The sequence below is a fragment of the Hypomesus nipponensis genome, chromosome 21 (genome assembly GCF_054491055.1).
Source record: "Hypomesus nipponensis isolate SF chromosome 21, ASM5449105v1, whole genome shotgun sequence".
Classification (NCBI taxonomy): domain Eukaryota; kingdom Metazoa; phylum Chordata; class Actinopteri; order Osmeriformes; family Osmeridae; genus Hypomesus; species Hypomesus nipponensis.
Window position 1 is genome coordinate 1,645,001 of NC_140381.1, and position 20,000 is coordinate 1,665,000.

The following is a 20,000-nucleotide window of genomic DNA, read 5'->3' on the forward strand; positions in this document are numbered from 1 at the left end:
ACACCTGTGCCCCCTGGGAGCCGGCCCTGGCCTTGATGCAAGCCTGGGGCCCCGGTGATGGCCCGCCCCCTGGAGGGGGCTCCGTGTTGGGCCGCAGGTTGACGACGAGGGCCCCCGTGGGGTAGAGCCACTCCAGGGACCCCTGGGAGCAGCGTAGGTAGACCTGCTCCACGTCCTGCTGGTGGGACTCATGGCTCAGACCACTGGAGGGGGGAGGAGGGGGGGGAGGAGAGGGGCAGGGGAGGAGGGGGTGGAGAGGGGCAGGGGAGGAGGGGGGAGAGGGGCAGGGGAGGAGGGGGAGGAGAGGGGCAGGGGAGGAGGGGGAGAGGGGCAGGGGAGGAGGGGGGGAGAGGGGCAGGGGAGGAGGGGGGAGAGGGGCAGGGGAGGGGGGAGGAGAGGGGCAGGGGAGGAGGGGGAGAGGGGCAGGGGAGGGGGGAGGAGAGGGGCAGGGGAGGAGGGGGAGAGGGGCAGGGGAGGAGGGGGGGAAAGGGGCAGGGGAGGGAGGGGGGAGAGGGGCAGGGGAGGAGGGGGGGGAGAGGGGCAGGGGAGGAGGGGGAGGAGAGGGGCAGGGGAGGAGGGGGGGAGAGGGGCAGGGGAGGAGGGGGGAGGAGAGGGGCAGGGGAGGAGAGGAGAGGGGGGAGAGGGCAGAAGAGGAGGGGGGGGAGAGGGCAGAAGAGGTTCACCATATGACATCCCGGCCGTGGCCAATGAAGTTGTGTCCTTGGGCAAGGCACTTAACCCTACTTGCCTAGGAGGGAATGTCCCCGTACTTACTGTAAGTCGCTCTGGATAAGAGCGTCTGCTAAATGACTAAATGTAAAAAATTAATGTAAATGATAACGATGCCAAATACAGATTCAAATCGTACAAATTATTGTATTGTTTCATCGCGTATAGGCCTACATAATCACACCCGCTGCGTCAACCAAGGTTAACCCACACTATCTGTTGGCCGCAAACTTGAAAGATTAAAGTTGATAGTTAGGGCTCCGGTGAAGATAAGATATGAGCCGCTACAAATTAAGCGCTTACAATGTCTGGGCAGTGCCAGTGCCACTGCGCGCGCAGAGAGATCAAGAGACAATTACGACGTTGTTAGAAATTCGACGTCGTAAAATCTTTACAGACCCCAATCAGGCAAAGTGCGGCAAGTCTGGCTTTGCTTTAATGTTGTTATTTATGTTTTACGTTGGCGGCACGTCAAAGGCACGAACGCCATTTGACCGGTATCCATGGGTCAACCTTCCATTAGCGCGTGACATGTTTACAGGATGGACGGTGAATGCGGGAGCCTACATCAATATGATATACTGAACCTATAGGGCGAGGGCAGGCACGCGATCAGGACAGACGCACATTTAACAGACGCTTTTATCTATGAGACATGCAGAGGGAAAATGTAGCCTACAACAACCTCTTGATCTGCAGTCTAACACTCTAACACAAATACCCACCCCATCATAAAAACGCTCAACACACCTCGTTATTTGAGCACCGCCAGTCAAGTAATAAAGTAACTAACCCTATAAAAACGTTATTTTACACGTAGATCCTTTCACCTTATCTCTTCCCTCGAGCTCCGGACGAGAGCCGGTGTCAGTTTTTGTTGATAGCAGCATGTAGCCCGTCTGACCTCCACTCTTCTGTTAGTTTAATTAAATTCGAATCAGATTGATTAAATCGTTACTTAATCAGGCTACATCTGCAGACCACCGTCAGTCTCTAACGAACCACGGATCTTCAGTTGAAAGTAGCCTAATTCCCCCCTTCCTCTCCTCCTTAGGTCTCTCTCCGCTCTCCCCCTCTGTCTCCGTACTCTCCCCCAACTTTCCATTTTATTATCTCTCGCTGTTCTTCTCCGTAACTCTGTCTAATTGTCTGTCTCTCTCTTTATAGAATAATCCACACGGCCATGTTTGGTCCTGTTAATACGCGTATTAAAATACATTTGCACCAAGAACATCGACAACAGCAGCACACCAACTTGTTAAGTTTACGTTATTGTTTTGGAGTATTTCCTTATTTCCTATTAAAGCATCTTCGACAAAATAAATCTAATGTTAATTTAAGACGGACTCACCTTCCTCGCCAGTTGCACTGGTCACTGGAGTACTGTGCCCCTACGCTGCTAAGCAACGAAGCCGCAATCCAGTGGGCTAAGCACGGCCAGAGCATGTTCGCCTCCCCGCTAAGTCCACCCGGCCCCGCGGAAGTTCAACTGCAGTCCAACTGTGCGTTACGCGAAACCGTAACCCACCGAGATATCCACGACCATTTGTTTAATTCACATTCTTATGTCCGGTAATCAGGCTATTTGCGTTTTCAGTTTAGAATGTACTTCCTCGTACGGCCAGGGTCATGTTAAGACGTTGTATCTGGTGGGACGGCTAGAGAAGCAGCCGCTGGAACGGAGGACCTTGGGACCAATTAAGTGCTGCTGCGCTCGAGCAAGCTCTTCAAGCGCCCGCGTCATCAGTCAGAGGCTCGTGCCAGCAGCTGACGGCAACTTCGCTCAAGTGACACGCGGCGCGCTTCTTGCATCGTGTATGTTTATGAAACAGGGAGGGAAGGAGAGAGAGAGGAAGAGAGAGAAACAGTTTTTCTCCCTGTTACACCAAGGATTATTTGCGCCAAACCTCCAAGAGATTCATTCAGTCAACATTCCCAGTTTCTCACGACGAAGAGCAACCGAGATGTTTCTGTAAGTTTCATTTTAAAACCTTATCGAACGGCTGACTTAACACAAAGTATTTCCTATAATTTCTTTAGAGTGCGTGTCGTCATCTATAAAGGTTGTAGTGTTGGGCGTGTCGTCATCTGTAAAGGTTGTAGTGTTGGGCGTGTTCCCGGAGAACAGCCAGGTCACACTCCCGCTCTAAACGCCCACTTTGCTTCTCGTGCGGTTTTCCCGTGAGAAAACAGTGGGAACAGCTACCGTTAAACCAACTCGCCAAATTCCCCCGCACGGTCAGGGCAATGTAATGCATTTCGACCAACAATGAAAAATACCTACAGACCCCCCCTTTTTGTCCCCTCCCTTTCTACGTCACACACACACACACACACACACACTTAAAGTATATACAAAAGCAGTGATATGTAATCAATCTAATTTCCAATAGGCTACATTGTAACATATGAATTGTCTTAACCTAATACAAGATTGATAGTATACTGATACAGTGAAGGACACAGTCACACCTTAACACAGATAGAGGGGGATATGGGAGAAATAGAACAAATTACACAGAAATAAAGGGAGAGACAGAGAGGGTAGGAGAGAGGGAGAGAGAGACAGAGAGGGTAGGAGAGAGGGAGAGAGAGACAGAGAGGGTAGGAGAGAGGGAGAGAGAGACAGAGAGGGTAGGAGAGAGGGAGAGAGAGACAGAGAGGGTAGGAGAGAGGGAGAGAGAGACAGAGAGGGTAGGAGAGAGGCAGAAAGAGAGAGGCAGAAAGAGAGAGGCAGAGAGAGGCAGAAAGAGGCAGAGAGAGGCAGAAAGAGAGAGGCAGAGAGAGGCAGAGAGAGGCAGAGAGAGGCAGGCAGAGAGAGGCAAAGAGAGGCAGAGAGAGGCAGAGAGAGAGAGGCAGAGAGAGTTGAGCTCAGACGGCTGTGCTGACATGCTGTCCACCGTCTTAAATGTTTACAGACATTGACCTTTGACCCTCCAGACAATTTATCTCTTCTTATCCACGTGCTGTCACCTTGCTCTCACCCCCTCTCTCTCCCTCCCCCCACCCACCCACCCACCCTCCCTCCCGAGGGTCAGTTAAAGTGGCAATAGTCCAGTTCCTCAGTCAGATGGAGAGAGTTGAGGTTCTCTTCCAGCCCTCCCCCTGTCAGGTCCTGCAGTGGAGGTAGAGAGAGAGAAGGGAGGGGGGGAGAGAGAGAGAAGGGAGGAAGGAAGGGGAAGAGGCCGAACAGAAAGGAAGGAGAAGAGAGATATAAAATATAGCAAGAGAAAGGGAGAGAAAAGGAGAGAGAAACGAGAGGGAAAGAGAGAAGGGGAGAGAGAGAGACAGAAAATCCTTATTGAATCAGGGCCAGAATATCCTGTTGCATCGCATCCCACACGCTCTAAAGACACATGGCCCAGATGTGTGTGTGTGTGACTGACTCCACGGAACCTAAGGGTGTGTGTGAGAGAGTGTGTGTCTGGGTGCACATATGTGTGAGTGTTTGTGTGTGTGATGGAGTCCAGATCTCAATGTCGTCGGATTGGATAATTACTGCTCCCAATTCCCATAATTGACCAATTAGAAACCCAGGGAGGCGAGGCTAGTGCTCATTTGATGTTAGACTATCACAGGGGGATTATCAGGCACTGTGTGTGTGTGTAACTGAGAAGTGAGGGGGGCAAGTGTGTGTGTTTGAGAGAAAAACAGAGAGTGTATGAGAGACGGAGAGAAAATAGTGAGTGTATGAATATGAATGTAACATTCACTCATGTTAGCTAGAAAAAATGGTAAGATTCAGTGAAAGATTCAGCCAGCAAATATGGCCAGTGACTGTGAGGCTGTCTGTGTGTGTCTAGGTGTGTGTGTGTCTAGGTGTGTGTGTGTGTCCACATGTCGGTGTGTTAAGGTCAACACTGGTCACAACAACAGTGATTACTGGGCAGATATCACAGTGCTGTCTCTGCCCATTTCCTGTTTGGCTGGACTGCATGAGTGTGTGTGGGGGGGGGGGGGTCTTTGTGTGTGTGTGTGTGTGCGTGTGTGTGTGTGTGCGTGTGTGTATCCATGTCTATGTTTGTGTCTAGGTGTGTGTTTCCATGCCAATCTGTGTGTTTATGTCTGTGTGTGACTGTGTGTGTGTCTAAGTGTGTGTGTGTGTCAGTGTGTGTCCATTGTTCCTGATCATATCTCCCTGCGGTCACTTATCTCGCTAGCGATGTCATGAGTGAGGGTGTGTGGCAGACACAGGACACACACACACGCACACACTCTTAACCCACCAGTTTGACACAGACTATGAAGGGAGGAGAGGCGTCTCTGTAGTGGAGAACTGGAACCCTGGGCTTAGGCTTCTCCTGTTGGGAGGGGGGGGGAGAGAGGGGAGGGGGAGAGAGAGGGGAGGGGGAGAGAGAGGAAAATATAGAATGAGAAGTAAAGAGAGAGTGAGATGGGAGTAAGCTGTGTGTTCCTGAGATTTCTGGTCTCTCTCTCTCACTCTCTGTCTCTCTCTCTCGCCCTCCCTCCCTCTCCCTCACACCTTAGAATCTTCATAGGTGTAAAAACCTTTCCGGATCTTGTTTTCATCCACATCACAAAACGCTATCACCTAAAACACACACACACAAAAATTAGACCGGAGTGTCCTCAAGCCAAACACACAATTTCTATAGCAGCAACATTAAACTATTTTTTATTTTTTTAAGAACAACCTATACCTTCTTCTGATTGGCTGGGCTCAAACAGCGGTAGAGTCTCCGCCCCTGTTTCCCAGCATTCCATATGGTGAAAGCTTCCCATTGGCTAAGAACTCTTTCCTGCAGGAAGGACACACGTAGGTTCCATATGGTCTCCCTGGAAGAACACACACACACACACAGACGTTCAAACACACAGACACGTTCAAACACACAAAAACAGGATGAGAGAGGGAGGATAAGGGACAGAGGATGAGGGAGGGAGAGAGAGGAGGGAGAGCGTAAGAAAGAGAGAGAGACAGAGATAGAGGGGAGACAGAGATTGAGGCAGAGAGGGGGGGGGAGGATGAGGCAGAGAGAGGAGTTGTGAGGAGGGGAGGTAGAGAATGGAGGAAGGAGATCTAGGAATAGACTGATAAGACATAAATAGAAAGATGAAAGAGAGAGATAAGGAGGTGAAGGAGTGCGTTAGCAAGGGCAGGAATAGCAGAGTAGGACGGAGGGAAGGACGGATGGATGACAGGAAAGGAGGGATGACAGGGAGGGGAGGGATGACAGGAAAGGAGGGATGACAGGGAAGGAGGGATGACAGGGAGGGGAGGTGTGAAAGAAGGAAGGAAGGAGACGTCCTCTCCTTTGGTGTATTTACAGACACTGGCTTTCCGCTGCGCGTGTCTTACGTGTGTCCTCCCCACCCTACACACACACACACACTGTCTTCTGTACCATGACCTTGTGGAGACAACCATAAGGAATGTCAACCCCCAGTCCCAACCCCGGCCCCTGCCCCTGCCTCAGCCCCTTCCTCAGCATCAGCATGCCTGTCAGGACACTGTCAGGGTTAGGGTTAGTGCTGTGTCTCTTACTCCAGGACTGAGTGTGTGGCAGCTTGCTCGTGGTAGCGGTAAACTAGCAGGCATTGGTCGACTCTGGCCACGCCCCCTCCCCGACGAAGACTCTGGTAGAAGAAGAGCAGGTCTTCTGGAACTCCCTGAGGAGAGGAAGAGGAGGAGGAGAGGAGGAGGGAGATGAGGAGAGGAAGAGGGAGAGGAAGAGGGAGAGGAAGAAGGAGAGGAAGAAGGAGAGGAAGAGGGAGAGGAAGAAGGAGAGGAAGAAGGGGAGGAGGAGGGAGGGGTACGGAAGGAGGAGAGGGACGGGACAAGCAGTTGTAATGCTCTAAATGTTGTTAGAGATACAAGAAGTAAAAGAGAGGAGAAAAAGAAAGAGAGTGAGAGCGAGAGAGAGAGAGAGAGAGAGAGAGAGAGAGAGAGAGAGAGAGAGAGAGAGAGAGAGAGGGGCATGGTTTCACCTTGCCTCCCTCGTCAAAGGTTCCGACTGTCTCAAACCATTCCCGGGAGCAGAACCAGGTTGGCATGACAACGGTGGGTCCGTGTGAGGTGTACACCTATAAGATTTTAAAAGGATTTAAAAGAGAGAGAGAGAGAGAGAGAGAGAGAGAGAGAGAGAGAGAATGTGTGTGTGTGTAGTTGTGGGGCAGTCTAACTGATTTCACAGATCACAGATGAGAAAACTAGAGAAAACATCTGGATTTTGTAGAGCCAACAGCTGTACTACATCCCCTGTGTGTGTGTGTGTGTGTGTGTGTGTGTGCGTGTGTGTGTCCTCCCACATCCCTCTCTCTACCCACTCAAACATTTTGCTGATGTCAGCTCAGTGAGAGAAAGACAGAGAGAGAGAGAGAGAGAGAGAGAGAGAGAGAGAGAGAGAGAGAGAGAGAGAGAGAGAAAAACAAAAACTTGGCCACCAGGATCGATGACTTCACTCTTGCTGTCGTCCATGAAATAGAATATCGTATAAATATTCTGGAACATCTGCTAAGGTCTGAGAGACCTGTGTGTGTGTTTCAAAGACCTGTGTGTGTGTTTCAGAGACCTGTGTGTGTGTTTCAGAGACCTGTGTGTGTTTCAGAGAGATGAATGTGTGTGTTGTCCTTGTCCATTCCGACCCTGTGTTTCCGTGGAAACTGGGGGCTCCAGGTACACATCCTGTTTCTATTCGACCGCCTGGAACATGACCCCTCACACACACACACACACACACACACACACACAGAACCTTTCATACACACACATATAGCCTCAACCCTTCCCCTATCACACCCCTGCCCCACACACACACACACACACCTGTGTGTTGAGCTGGGCCTGTGTGAGGGAGTTGATCCAACGAGTGTAGCGCTCGGTAGATCCTTCTGGATCCCTGCGAACGCAGCAGCCAATCAGCTGTCAGGAAGGACACAGGGGATCAGCTGTGTGTGACATCACTGATCAATTATGAATAAGAACATTAGAAGCTGAGAGAGATGGGTGGATGGACAGATAGATGAGTACGTACTGTGTTAGGGTGATAGAGAGAGGAAGAGTACTTACTGTGTTAGGGTGATAGAGAGAGAGGGAGAGACAGAGAGTACGTACTGTGTTAGGGGGATAGAGAGAGGAAGAGTACTTACTGTGTTAGGGTGATAGAGAGAGAGGGAGAGACAGAGAGTACGTACTGTGTTAGGGTGATAGAGAGAGAGGGAGAGACAGTTAGAGGGGAAGAGAGAAAGAGTACTTACTGTGTTAGGGCGATAGAGAGAGAAGGAGAGACAGAGAGTACGTACTGTGTTAGGGTGATGAAGAGAGAGGGAGAGAGAGTTAGAGGGGGAGAGAGAGAGAGTACTTACTGTGTTAGGGTGAAGAAGGGAGGCCTCATATTGCAGACGGATTCTCTGTGGCATCATGACATCATCCTGAAAACACAGATGCAGACATTTACACACACACACACACACACACCCCCACACACACACACACACACACACACCCCACACACACACACACACGCACACACACACACACACACACTTAAAACTCACTGCGTCCTGGAAGCACAGGTGGGATCCACAGCTTTGAGACACTGCCCGGTTCTTGGCAAAACCCACTGGAGACACACACACACATACACACACACAGGAATTAGAGAGTACCTTACACACACACACATCACATTCTACGTCGCTCACAAACACACGAGTAGCAGAGTAGGGTCATGGACTGGTGTTGTGATTAACAGGGCTACGGTTCAGGGAGCTGACAGTCTTTAGACAGGAACATCCACTGACCTCCTCTGGGGTGGGCGGAACTATGGCCCGACATCACCATGGCAACACCTCTCTCCTCCAGCCTGTCTCTCCAGCTCTCTACGATGGCCCTGGAGTCATCCTGAACACACACACACACACGCTGCATGAACTGGGAATAAGGCAGATGTCCGAGTGTGTGTACTGAACCCTCACGCCTACCCTTACCCTCACACACACAAACACCCACACACACACCCTCACACACACCCTCACACACACCCTCACACACACACACACCCACCCTCACACACACCCTCACACACACCCTCACACACACCCACCCTCACACCCTCACACACACCCTCACACCCTCACACCCACCCTCACACCCTCACACACACCCACACACACACACCCTCGCACACACCCTCACACACACACACACCCACCCTCACACCCTCACACACACCCTCACACACACACCCTCACACACACCCTCACACTCACGGTGCTGGCATCGTCGTAGACCGACAGTTCTATGGAGCCGGTGAAGTCCTGATGCTGCAGGCCCTGCAGACAGTCTCCCAGCCAGCAGGAGGCGTTGTGCATCGGCACTATGACGGACTGGACACACGAGGAAGAGGAACCTTGCTCAGGACCTTTATATTGAAGTTGTAGTAGATATTTACAGTGCTTATTTAAGAAAGAATGTGTCATCCTTGATGCCATTAGAACAGCGACCCCCTGGTCACAGTTTTCGGTAGGTCACAACACCGGTATTTACACTGAAAAGTAATTTTCACCGATATAACATATTGCACTAGTGTCATGTATTAATTCAAGTTAAAATATAACTGCAAGCAGTAATGGCGGATTCCTCCAAACACTGCAAACCATTGAACAATGTTTATTCTTGACAAATTGTAACTGTATAGAAGAATGTATGCTGCAGAATTACCAATGGCATACCAAATCTGAAATGCAATACCATCAAGATCCACAAGGGCCTTTATTTCAAGCCAGTAAGTGAAGGAAGGGGGCTTGGTGAGCTTATCCATTCCAGAAAGCCTTGTATCTTTATGCATTAAGGCGTGGCCTGTAGCGCCACCTATGGGTAATGGTGGGCCATTTGTGGTGTGGTAGTTACTCTTGGCCTATACTATTAATGTTTCAGGATTTTAAAAACTTTTTACCACTGCATATAAAATCGAAAATGCAATACCAACAGGATCCACATGGGCTTTGGGTAAAGTGTGGTAGTTACTCTTGGCCTGTACTGTCAATGTGTCAGGATTTGGAGACCTTTTTACTATTGCATACAAAGTAGGAAATGCAATGACACCAAGGTCCTCAAGGGCCTATGCTGATATTCAAGGAATGAGTTGGGGCTTGGTCAGCCCACACAGTCCTGATATGTTGCGTGTATGTCTTGCCAAGCCCGCGCGTGTCAAGGGAAGAATGAGTGTGTGAGAATTTGGAGCATGCGCGGGGAGGAGCAGGGGACACATTTCATTGTAAATTTCCCTAGAAATTAGCCAAGCATGCATGTTTCAAAGATTCACCAAAAATCGACCTTTCATCTTAGAGTCAACTTTTTCTCAGATTTGTGTACTAAACATTCTCAAGAGTCTTCATATGAACTTGTTTGACTGGCTTACATGTAAAGCATTGCGAACCATTGAAAAATGTATATTCTTGACAAATTGTAACTGTATAGAAAAATCAATGCTGCAGAATTTCCAATGGGATACCAAATCTGAAATGCAATAACATCAAGATCCACAAGGGCCTTTATTTCAAGCCAAGAAGTGAAGTGCTTTAATCTTCACAAGAAGTGAAGTGCTTTGTGCTTTAAGGCGTGGCCTGTAGCGACACCTATTGGTAATGGTGGGCCATTTGTGGTGTGGTAGTTACTCTTGGCCTATACTATCAATGTTTCAGGATGTTTTTAACTTTTTACCATTGCATACAAAATCGGAAAAATATACCAACAATATCCACATGGGCTTTTGTTAAAGTGTTGTTGTTACTGTTGGCCTTTACTATCAATGTTTCAGGATTTGGAGAACTTTTTACCATGGCAAACAAAATCTGAAATGCAATACCATCAAGATCCACAAGGCCTTTGCAAAAGACCAAGGAATGAGTGGGGGCTTGGTAAGCCCACACTCTCCTGAAATGTTGCGTGTGCGTCTTGCCAAGCCCGCGCGTGTGTCAAGGGAAGACCTATGGGTAATAGTGGGCCATTTGTGGTGTGGTAGTTACTCTTGGTCTATACTATCAATGTTTCAGGATTTTTATAACTTTTTACCATTGTATACAAAATCGGAAAAGCAATACCAACAAGATCCACATGGGCTTTTTGTTAAACTGTTTCTTTGCCTATACTATCTATGTTTCAGGATTTTGAGACCTTTTTACCATTGCATACAAAATCGGAAATGCAATACCATCAAGATCCACATGGGCCTTTTTTCAAGCCAATACGTGAAGGGAGGGGGCTTGGTGAACCTATCCATTCCAGAAAGCCTTGTATCTTTGTGCTTTTGGGCGTGGCCTATAGCGCCACCTATGGGTAATGGTGGGCCATTTGAGGTGTGGTATTTACTCTTGGTCTATACTATCAATGTTTCAGGATTTGAGACCTTTTTACCATTGCATACAAAATCGGAAATGCAATACCATCAAGAGCCACATGGGCCTTTGCTAAAGACCAAGGAATGAGTGGGGGCTTGGTCAGCCCACACTCTCCTGAAATGTTGCGTGTGCGTCTTGGCCGCGCGTGTGTCAAGGGAAGGCTGAGTGTGTGTGAGATTTTGGAGCACGCGCGGGGAGGAGCAGGGGAGACATTCATTGGAAATTTGCCTAGAAATTAGCCAAGCAAGCATGTTTCAAATATTCACCAAAAATCGACCTTTCATCTTACAGTCAACTTTTTCACAGATTTGTGTTATGAACATTCTCAAGAGTCTTCATATGAACTTGTGATTGAATCAGAGTATCAGTTTTTGACTGGCTGATGTGTAAAGCATTATTTTAGCGTTAGCGATAAGTTCAATTTGCTTTGTATCAATCATTTTTAGAGATATGAATTTGCCTTTGCACATGTAACATGTTGTAGTGTCTTCCTCAGATCTACCAAGTTTAGTGTTGATATCTCAAAGATTTGATGAGACATGACTTCACATCCTGTTTGGCGGCTTTTCTGATGAATTTGATTGGCTGTACCGGACAGACGGTTATGAGGATCAAAATTCCTTTGATAACTTTTGTGAGGCTTGGTCTGAAGATCATCTCTGGTGATTTTGAAGAAGATATGGCAAAAATTTTAGGAGGAGTAGGCTTTCAAAGGTTTTTGATAAAACCGGAAATGCCGGGAAATCTATATAACCGGAAATTAACGCCATGGTGTGCGTTGAACTCGGCTTGATCCAGGGAATCCAATGGTACCTCATTTTTGAAAATGAGTCATACAGTTCAAAAGTTGCGTGTGTAAACACAAGTCCAACTTTGACCCATTGGTGGCGCTAGAGTGGTCTAATGGGAGACATGAAACTTGGTGTATGTATAGAAGAAATGTCCTTAATAAGTGTGCCAAATTTCACAAAAAGTTGTCGATGGGGTCTAGGGGCTGCCATTGACTCCCATGGTACAAGAATTACAAATAATAAAACCACCAATAACAATAGGTTTCCTCCTTACGGAGGAATCCTAAATACCGGGTCCATACAGGGTTGTTACTTACCACGTCCACAGTCCTCCTTGCCTCCCCGCCTCCATCCACACCTCCCTGAGTCACCGGAAGACTATCCCGTGTTCTCGTGCAAAGACGTTTAGCTGGGACATAATCTGTGTCCTGAACCGCTGCCGCGAGGATGGGGAAATCACCGCTTCTCATCTGAACGCGATACTGATTTCCCAACAGTCTAACTAATTTATGAAATGTGGGCGGATGTGAGGGCAATGCCGGTTAAACGATTGGAACAACGTGGTATTCGGTAGAGTTTAACTAGTGGGATAGTCACGATGAACGCCACATCCATTCGGACGGTTCTTAGCGGTAAATACAACAACTTCCTCACGTGTTTAATGGGCGAAATAACCAAGATAGCTGGTCTTGAATGTCGATGTCAATGGCTTGGAGCACGTTGGAAGGCCAGTTGTCAAAACTCCACACAGCCTTACTTCCGCAAACATGCAATCCGTAGTCAAACATTGGTCGAGGCGAAAACACGGACAAGCCTATCATTCGCTTCATTTGCAATCAGTCAGGAACCGCCTTCTTCAACTGTCAATGGATTCCGAACAGAAAAACGCAGTTTTGTTTTCTTACTTTCCCGTGTGCTCACAGGAAACAGATATTACTAAAGCTACTTTACATTAAATGCTTATGACAGAAATGACTGAGAGTTGAGCTGAAGTTAATTTAGCGCAGCAGAAAAGTACAAGACGAGGTTCACTTAAATCAGTTAGTAAAATTACGTCATCTTCTTCCTAATACGTTATTCTTAAACAATGTAAACAGGAGCCTATACTCGGTCTCTACATCTCGGAGGTAATCCATCTTTTTGACATTGCAGGTGGTGTATTTCTTGTTGGTGTTGGCAGTGTGTGTGTGTGTGTGTGTGTGTGTCATCTGAAACAGATGGGTTCAGTGTGTGTGTGTGTGTCTAGGAAGCGTATTGAAGCGTAGAACAGAGTTATATAAATATTACAGTTACGGTTCTCCATGGTTGAGTCACACATTCACGCTGTACACACACATTCACACACACAAAGATACAGTGTAGTAACAAAACATTGTCTAAAGTGAACAAGAAAGAACAGAATAGTCTTAAAGTCAACCCCCCCCCCCCCCCCACACACACACACACACAGTTTGGATGATTAGGAAACAGGAAGTAATTGAACCACACCTGCAGTCTCGACTCCTGCTCCACCACACTCCCTGCACAGACTCCCTTCATCCTAGTGTGTGTGTGTTGGGTGTGTGTGTATGCACACACACTCTAATGTGTTCCATATTGGCAGCCATTTTGGTGTGGGTGATTACCGTTCATCACTCCTCAGAGCAGCACCGACCAGTCTAGTGTGTATGTGTGTTTGAACACTCAAGGAAATATTTGCAATCAAGGCCAGTCTTGAGTATCCCCAGGTTTATAAGAACCCCATTATGATAAAGTGATACAGACTACACATCTGTGCGCACACACACACACACATACACACACACGCACACACACATGCACGCACACGCACACACACGCACACACACACTATTCCTTGCTGTAGTAGTGAAAGTGTTCCCTCTAGTGGCATGGAAGCACAACCCGTCGGTGACCTCGACACCCCTTTACTGACGAATGAGGACACGTGTGTGTGTGTGTGTGATCACAACCCACACACACAAATACAGAAGATACATTTTCTTATTCAAATGCAAACACCATCCATTTATTACTATGTATTAGTAGATGGATCCACTGGTGTGTGTGTGGTGTGTGTGGTGTGTGTGGTATGTGTGTGGTGTGTGTGGTGTGTGTGTGGTGTGTGTGTGGTGTGTGTGGTGTGTGTGTGTGGGGTGTGTGTGGTGTGTGTGTGGTGTGTGTGTGGGGTGTGTGTGGTGTGTGTGTGGTGTGTGTGGTGTGTGTGTGGTGTGTGTGTGCTGTTTGTGAGTGAGCAAGGCTGGAGAATACATCATTCATGCGCTCAGTGAAGAACACACGGAGTGTGTGTGTGTGTCGATAGATGTGTGTGCAGTGTGTATGTGTCTGTATGTACAGTACGTGTGTGTGTGTGTGTAAGTATGTGTGTGTAATGTTTGTGCGTAGTGTGTATACATACATATACATTTTATTCCAGAGTTCATTTTAGCAGCCAGGGTGTCTAAAGACCAATATCATACATCCAGTTGATTGTAGAGGTCCAATTTACATCCAGTCACAATTCTTAATCCAGATTATTCATCCAGATTATGATTCCATAAAGGGGCAGCACAGTCCCACCAGAGTCGGGTGATATGAGGAAGGGTCGGTGATGTCATAGTGCTCTGACATTCTCCCGGAAGTGATGTCACAATGACTCAATATTCCTCCCTGCTGGTTGTATCCCAGTGACTCCCTGTATCCTGCCCCCGCCCCCCCCTTCTTCCTCTCCTTCTTTCAGAGGAAGGGGTTGTGGCTGTGTGTGTGGAGAGAGGGCTGCTGGCCGGGGCGGGGGGAGAGGGGGAGAAGAGGCTGGGGGAGGTTGGCGGGGAGGCCCAGCAGGCCCGCGGGGGGCTGGGTGAGGGAGGAGGGGAGGGCGGAGGGCTGGTGGAGGAGGGGCAGTGGCAGGGAGGGGCTGTAGGGCAGCATGTGGGGGGGCAGGGGGGAAGTGGAGCGGGGTCGCATCTGGTTTAGGGTGAGGCGGGGCTGGTCGCTGTGGAAGGGGTTGGTGGGGGAGGGGGTGCTAAGACCTGGAGAAGGGGGGAGAGGCAGAAAGAGAGAGAGAAGTGAATATGAGTTTGCATCTGTTTGTGTGTTTCTGTGTGTGTGTGTGTGTTACCTGAGAGGAAGGGGTTGTGCGTCTTGCCGGGGGGGTTGGGTGGTATGAGGGCGTCCAGGTTGACCAGCGACGCCCCCCTGGCGCCCAGGAAGGCTTCAGGGGTGCGGCACATGCGTGGGGGCGGGGCGCCCAAGGGGGGGTCCAGGTGGGAGAGGTGGAACATCTCTGGGCTGCCCCCCCCCCGCCCGTTCACCAGCACCCTCACAGGGGGGTCTGGAGGGAGAGGGAGAGGGGGAGGGAGAGGGGGAGGGGGAGGGAGAGGGAGAGGGAGAGGGAGAGGGAGAGGGAGAGGGAGAGGGAGAGGGAGAGGGAGAGGGAGAGGGGGAGGGAGAGGGAGAGGGAGAGGGAGAGGGAGAGGGAGAGGGAGAGGGAGAGGGAGAGGGAGAGGGAGAGGGAGAGGGAGAGGGGGAGGGGGGAGATCAGACACAAACAGAAATGAACTGACAGACAGACAGGTAATCAGACCGGTAATCAGACAGGTAATCAGACAGACAAGCAAGTTCCACCTGTGGGGCTGCCAGGTTGAGCGGTGGAGACTGTTTGTCCTCCTTCCTGTTTAGGCTCCTCCCCCTGGACGGACCAGGGATCAGCTCCTGAAAGATCCCAAAACTCAGTGTGTGTGTGTGTGTGTGTGTGTGTGTGCAGGAATGTGTGTGTGTGCAGGAATGTGTACCTGTGAGGGTCGGGCTGTCCCAGTCTGGGTCCTGGGGCCTGGGGGAGGTGGGAGGAGCTTCCCAGTGTTCTTTGGGAGAGTGTGACGGAGCCCAGGGATTGGACGGTTTATTGGAGGTGGGCGAGACAGCCCAGGGACTATCAATCACAGGAGTGCTGGACTGAACTTCTGCTGATAGGAGGGGGAGAGAGAGATGGAGAGGGAGGGGGAGAGAGGGAGGGAGAGAGATGGAAAAGAGAGAAATAGGGAATTATGTTTTGAGTGTGTGTGTGTTTAAGTGTGTGTGTGTTTGACTGTGTGTGTGCCACTCACCTATGGATTCCCAGGTGTCGGTGTTGATGTCGCAAGTGGGCGGAGCCTCCCATGGGTCCTCCCTGGGGGGCGGGGCTTCAGAGGAGGAAGTACCAAATATGGCCACCAGGTCCAACATGGCCGACTAGAGAAACAGGAACAGGATCCTGTGGCGTAAATGTGTCCTTCCCAACATGCATCGGCACACACTTAAACACACACACTTAAACACACACACACACACACACTTAAACACACACACACACAGTCTTAACGTAATTCTTCACAACACCCATATTCCAAACAAATCTCCCAGTTACAATGAAGCCTCTAACTTCAGCTCTCTGTGTGCATCCCTACCCTCTTGTTTTAAGACAGCTGTGTCTGTTTGATGTAAGAGGATAGAACTACATTGAAACATTTTCATAAATCCATAAACCCCTCCATCAGTTTATCCCTCTCCCTCCATCCACCCCACCTTCAGCCAATTTATCCTCCCTCCCTCTCTCCCGCTCCCTCCCTCTCTCCTTCTGTCACCAGAAGCTTTGTATAAAAGTCCAAAAGATGCTGATTGGTCAGTACTGACCAATGAGAACGTGAGGTAGGGTGTGGTTTAGAGCAAGAATCCTTCCTAGAAAATGTCATGTGGCTCTCAAGGTTAGATAGGACGATGGAATTACCATTCCATACACACACATACACACACACAGATACACACATAAAGAGATACACACACACAGCCACACATACACACACACATGCATGCACACTCACACACATAGATACACACACACTCACACACACACACACACACACACACAGAGACACACTCTCACCTCCCTGGGCCCTGATTGCCTTTCTCTCCTCCTCTCGTCCGTGGAACTCTGTAACAGTGATTCGTCTCCTTGACAACAGCGCTGCACCTGCAGGAGCAACAGGATGACATCATCAACATGATTACCATGGAAACGCTGTAGACACACACAGAAGCTTTGGCACAGACAGTCAACTGGTGTTTTCTTCTGCTCGTTAGATTTCACTGTTGAGAGGACAGACATGTCGGTAGACAGACCAACAGGTAGACACACAGACAGACAGGTGACAGGAAAAGAAGGTGGAGGAGGAAGACGGAGGAGATGAAGGAGGACTATTATACTACTATACCTTCTCGCTCTCCTCCCTGCTCATGGCCAGGGCCAGCTGCAGCTGCAGCTCCTCCTCCCCGCTGGTCTGGGGGCGGGCCTGTTCCAGCTCCGACGCTTCCTGGGGGGAGGAGGAGGAGGCTGGGGGAGGGGAGGAGGGGAGGAGTGGGGGAGGGGAGGAGGGGAGGAGTGGGGGAGGGGAGGAGGGGGGGGCAGTTCAAGTTGAGGTTCTAAAGTTAATGTGGAGGAATGTAGTTAAACGGGAGGTCTGTAGTTCAAGGGGAGGTCTGTAGTTCAAGGGGAGGTCTGTAGTTAAAGGGGAGGTCTGTAGTTAAAGGGGAGGTCTATAGTTACAGGGGAGGTCTGTAGTTAAAGGGGAGGTCTGTAGTTACAGGGGAGGTCTGTAGTTCAAGGGGAGGTATGTAGTTACAGGGGAGGTCTGTAGTTCAAGGGGAGGACTGTAGTTTAAGGGGAGGTCTGTAGTTAAAGGGGAGGTCTGAAGCGTCCACTCACAGTTAAAGGAGGAGGGAGAGCCTCGCGAGCGGCTGAACTCCTCCCCGTAGAGGACGGCCATGCTGGGCTGACTGCTCCTCCGGCCAGGGTGGTACGAGGGCGGCACGCCTCCGTACCCCACCCCTCCTCCTCCCCCTCCTCCCCCCCTCCTCCTCCCCCCACTCCTCCCCCTCCCCCGCTGCCTCCCCCCGCCATGCGCTCCTTGGTCTTCAGCGCCTGGCTCCTCTCCTGGTGGAGCCGCTCCTCGTCCCTTAGCAGGCAGGCCAGCTGGCGGGACTTCTCCCGGACGTTGGCCCCCTGGTCGCGGCCGTCTCGGTCCACATACTGGAAGTCTCGCAGCGTCTGGACCGGGGGACACGATGGGGAGAGATTCAGACGCACTTCTCATGACTTTGTTTGACAAGTTGACAGACTGGCAGATAAGGGGCTGACAGATAAGACAGACAGACAGGCAGATATACAGACAGTCAGACAGACAGACAGACAAGCAGACAGGCAGGCAGTGTACCTGTATAGTGAAGGCATTCTCTCTGCACTGCTGTGCCACTCTCTCTGAGCCGGTCTTCAACAGGTAGTCTAGCAGAGTCAGGGCCTAAAGACAGACAGACAGGTAGTCTAGCAGAGTCAGGGCCTAAAGACAGACAGACAGACAGGTAGTCTAGCAGAGTCAGGGCCTAAAGACTGACAGACAGACAGACAGACAGACAGACAGGTAGTCTAGCAGAGTCAGGGCCTAAAGACAGACAGACAGGTAGTCTCACAGTTAGAGCCTACTGGGGGTGATGTACAGGTGTGTACAGGTGTGTGTGGGGGTGTAACCTTGTAGACGTGGCGCCAGTTCTTGCCGCTGTCATTTAGACGCTTCCACACCATGCCCATGACCTCTGCGAACGCCACCACGTTGAAGGTAAGGTCTGCAATCTCTGACATCAGAGAGGAGGAGGGGCCCCAGGGGTCGTTGGAGGTCGCCTCCCGCACCTAGGAGCCACGGTATTGGTGGAGAGGATGGATACATGTGTTTGGAATATGGATATGTAATACCTGCACGTACATACACACAAACACACACACACATAGATACACACAAACACACATTCACACACACATAAATACACTCGTACACACACTTCACACAGATACATAAACACACACCTTGATCTCCGCCTCTGAGTAGTTGTGAACGATGTTCTTCACCTGTCGACGTAGGGCTGAGGTCGTCATGGTGATGGGGGGGGGGTGGTGTCAGGGTTCAAAAGGTTAAAAGGTCACGGAGTCAGACTAGGAAAAGATGGAAGGGTGGAAGGATGGAGGGATAGAAAGATGGAGGGGATGGAAGGGCGGTGTAATTTCCGCTCTATGGAGGCGGGTCAGGGATGGCACTGGAAGAAAAGATAAAAAGTGACAAAGTGAGGAAGTGAGAGACAAAGAGAGAGAGAGAGAGAGACTGTTCCACTCCTGTTGTTGTGGTGTACCCTGTCAGATGGGGTGTATATTCTCCAGGGGCCAGATGTGATTCATGGCCGGGCAGGTTCCCTTCTTCACTAAATGGTTCAAGTTTGGAGGGAAAAGGAGGGGCTGAACCTAAATAGCTGCCCTAAATCTACCTATCAGGTCCCCCCTAAATCTACCTATCAGGTCCCCCTTAGATCTACACTATCGTCCCCACCTAGTAAGGTCTAGGGAATAGGGAGTATGATCTAGGGTCTAGGATCTAGGGAGTAGGATCTAGGATCTAGGGAGTAGGACAGTGTTAAAAGAGACCAGCAACCTCTCAACAGGAAATGGGTCATTAAAAAGCTTCACCAAGTGTCTGTCTGGACATTTTTCTTTTCCAGGCCAACCCCTGGATACACACACACACACACTCACACACACTGTTAACCCACTTTCACTTACAAACTCATATTTCATCACAGACAAGAGGGAATTCATCACTAAAGTACTTCTCATTCTCCTTCCTTCCTCCTCCTCCTCTCCCCCCCCCCCCACCCCCGCCCCCTGTACCATAAACCCCGCCCCTAACTCACTCTCAGTATCACAGCCTCACCTACCTCAGGTTTATGAAGCTGACAGTTGATGCTATATACTTCAGTTCATAGTTATGTTTGAGGAGAGACATAGTTGCACTGCATGTGACCAGCATGCATACAGTAGCTCTGCCCCACTGATTGGCTGATTTGAAATGAAGTCCTCCCAATGAGAGGAGGACCGGATCAGACTTGCGATTGGTTCAACTCCTGCTGTGCACACATCAGCACTGACAAGAGAACTGCAATATCCTCAGAGGAGAGAGAGACGAAGAGGAGAGAGAGAGATGGAGAGAGAGAGATGTGCTTAGGTGAACAAACGATTGAGAGAAAACCACTGGAGGACGAATACAAGAC

At 49.8% G+C, this 20,000-nt stretch overlaps 3 protein-coding genes across 4 annotated transcripts in view; all 3 read right to left on the minus strand.

Moving 5' to 3' along the window:
- LOC146237321 (meteorin-like protein) overlaps nt 1-3,022 on the minus strand; it is a 5,022-nt gene extending 2,000 nt beyond the window's left edge. The window contains exons 1-2 of the mRNA XM_084685229.1: nt 2,081-3,022; nt 1-203 (exon numbers count right to left, since the gene is read on the minus strand). The exon at nt 1-203 is cut by the window's left edge and continues 210 nt beyond it. Coding sequence (XP_084541355.1) covers nt 1-203; nt 2,081-2,175 — 298 coding nt within the window. The 5' untranslated portion in view covers nt 2,176-3,022. The remainder of the gene's footprint in view (nt 204-2,080) is intronic.
- Nucleotides 3,023-3,755: 733 nt separating this feature from the next.
- qtgal (queuosine-tRNA galactosyltransferase) lies at nt 3,756-12,653 on the minus strand. 2 transcript variants are annotated; one of them, XM_084685213.1, is made up of 12 exons: nt 12,200-12,653; nt 8,962-9,078; nt 8,494-8,593; nt 8,248-8,312; nt 8,056-8,121; nt 7,517-7,612; nt 6,679-6,774; nt 6,236-6,360; nt 5,391-5,526; nt 5,213-5,281; nt 4,956-5,030; nt 3,756-3,844 (listed from the first exon to the last, which is right to left on the minus strand). In XM_084685213.1, the coding sequence occupies exons 1-12, from the start codon at nt 12,350-12,352 to the stop codon at nt 3,764-3,766; spliced, it is 1,179 nt and encodes a 392-aa protein (XP_084541339.1). In that variant the 5' UTR covers nt 12,353-12,653; the 3' UTR covers nt 3,756-3,763. The 2 variants fall into 2 exon arrangements, with proteins under 2 accessions (XP_084541339.1, XP_084541340.1); XM_084685214.1 differs by lacking the exon at nt 6,679-6,774.
- Nucleotides 12,654-13,884: 1,231 nt separating this feature from the next.
- The window catches only part of epn3b (epsin 3b), a 7,430-nt gene continuing 1,314 nt past the window's right edge, over nt 13,885-20,000 (minus strand). The window contains exons 2-13 of the mRNA XM_084685260.1: nt 18,769-18,995; nt 18,436-18,594; nt 18,125-18,208; nt 17,796-17,958; nt 17,617-17,754; nt 17,126-17,244; nt 16,798-16,884; nt 15,983-16,106; nt 15,671-15,838; nt 15,504-15,590; nt 14,998-15,210; nt 13,885-14,908 (exon numbers count right to left, since the gene is read on the minus strand). Coding sequence (XP_084541386.1) covers nt 14,616-14,908; nt 14,998-15,210; nt 15,504-15,590; nt 15,671-15,838; nt 15,983-16,106; nt 16,798-16,884; nt 17,126-17,244; nt 17,617-17,754; nt 17,796-17,958; nt 18,125-18,208; nt 18,436-18,594; nt 18,769-18,837 — 1,704 coding nt within the window. The 5' untranslated portion in view covers nt 18,838-18,995 and the 3' untranslated portion in view covers nt 13,885-14,615. The remainder of the gene's footprint in view (nt 14,909-14,997; nt 15,211-15,503; nt 15,591-15,670; nt 15,839-15,982; nt 16,107-16,797; nt 16,885-17,125; nt 17,245-17,616; nt 17,755-17,795; nt 17,959-18,124; nt 18,209-18,435; nt 18,595-18,768; nt 18,996-20,000) is intronic.

Excerpts from the sequence above, each read along its gene's own strand:
- qtgal (XM_084685213.1), bottom strand. The coding sequence starts at position 12,352 with ATGAGAAGCGGTGATTTCCCCATCCTCGCGGCAGCGGTTCAGGACACA. Across the intron at positions 8,313-8,493 it reads TTCCGCCCACCCCAGAGGAG|TGGGTTTTGCCAAGAACCGG; the intron begins GTCAGTGGATGT and ends GTGTGTCTCCAG. Across the intron at positions 3,845-4,955 it reads TCATAGTCTGTGTCAAACTG|GACCTGACAGGGGGAGGGCT; the intron begins GTGGGTTAAGAG and ends CCTCCACTGCAG.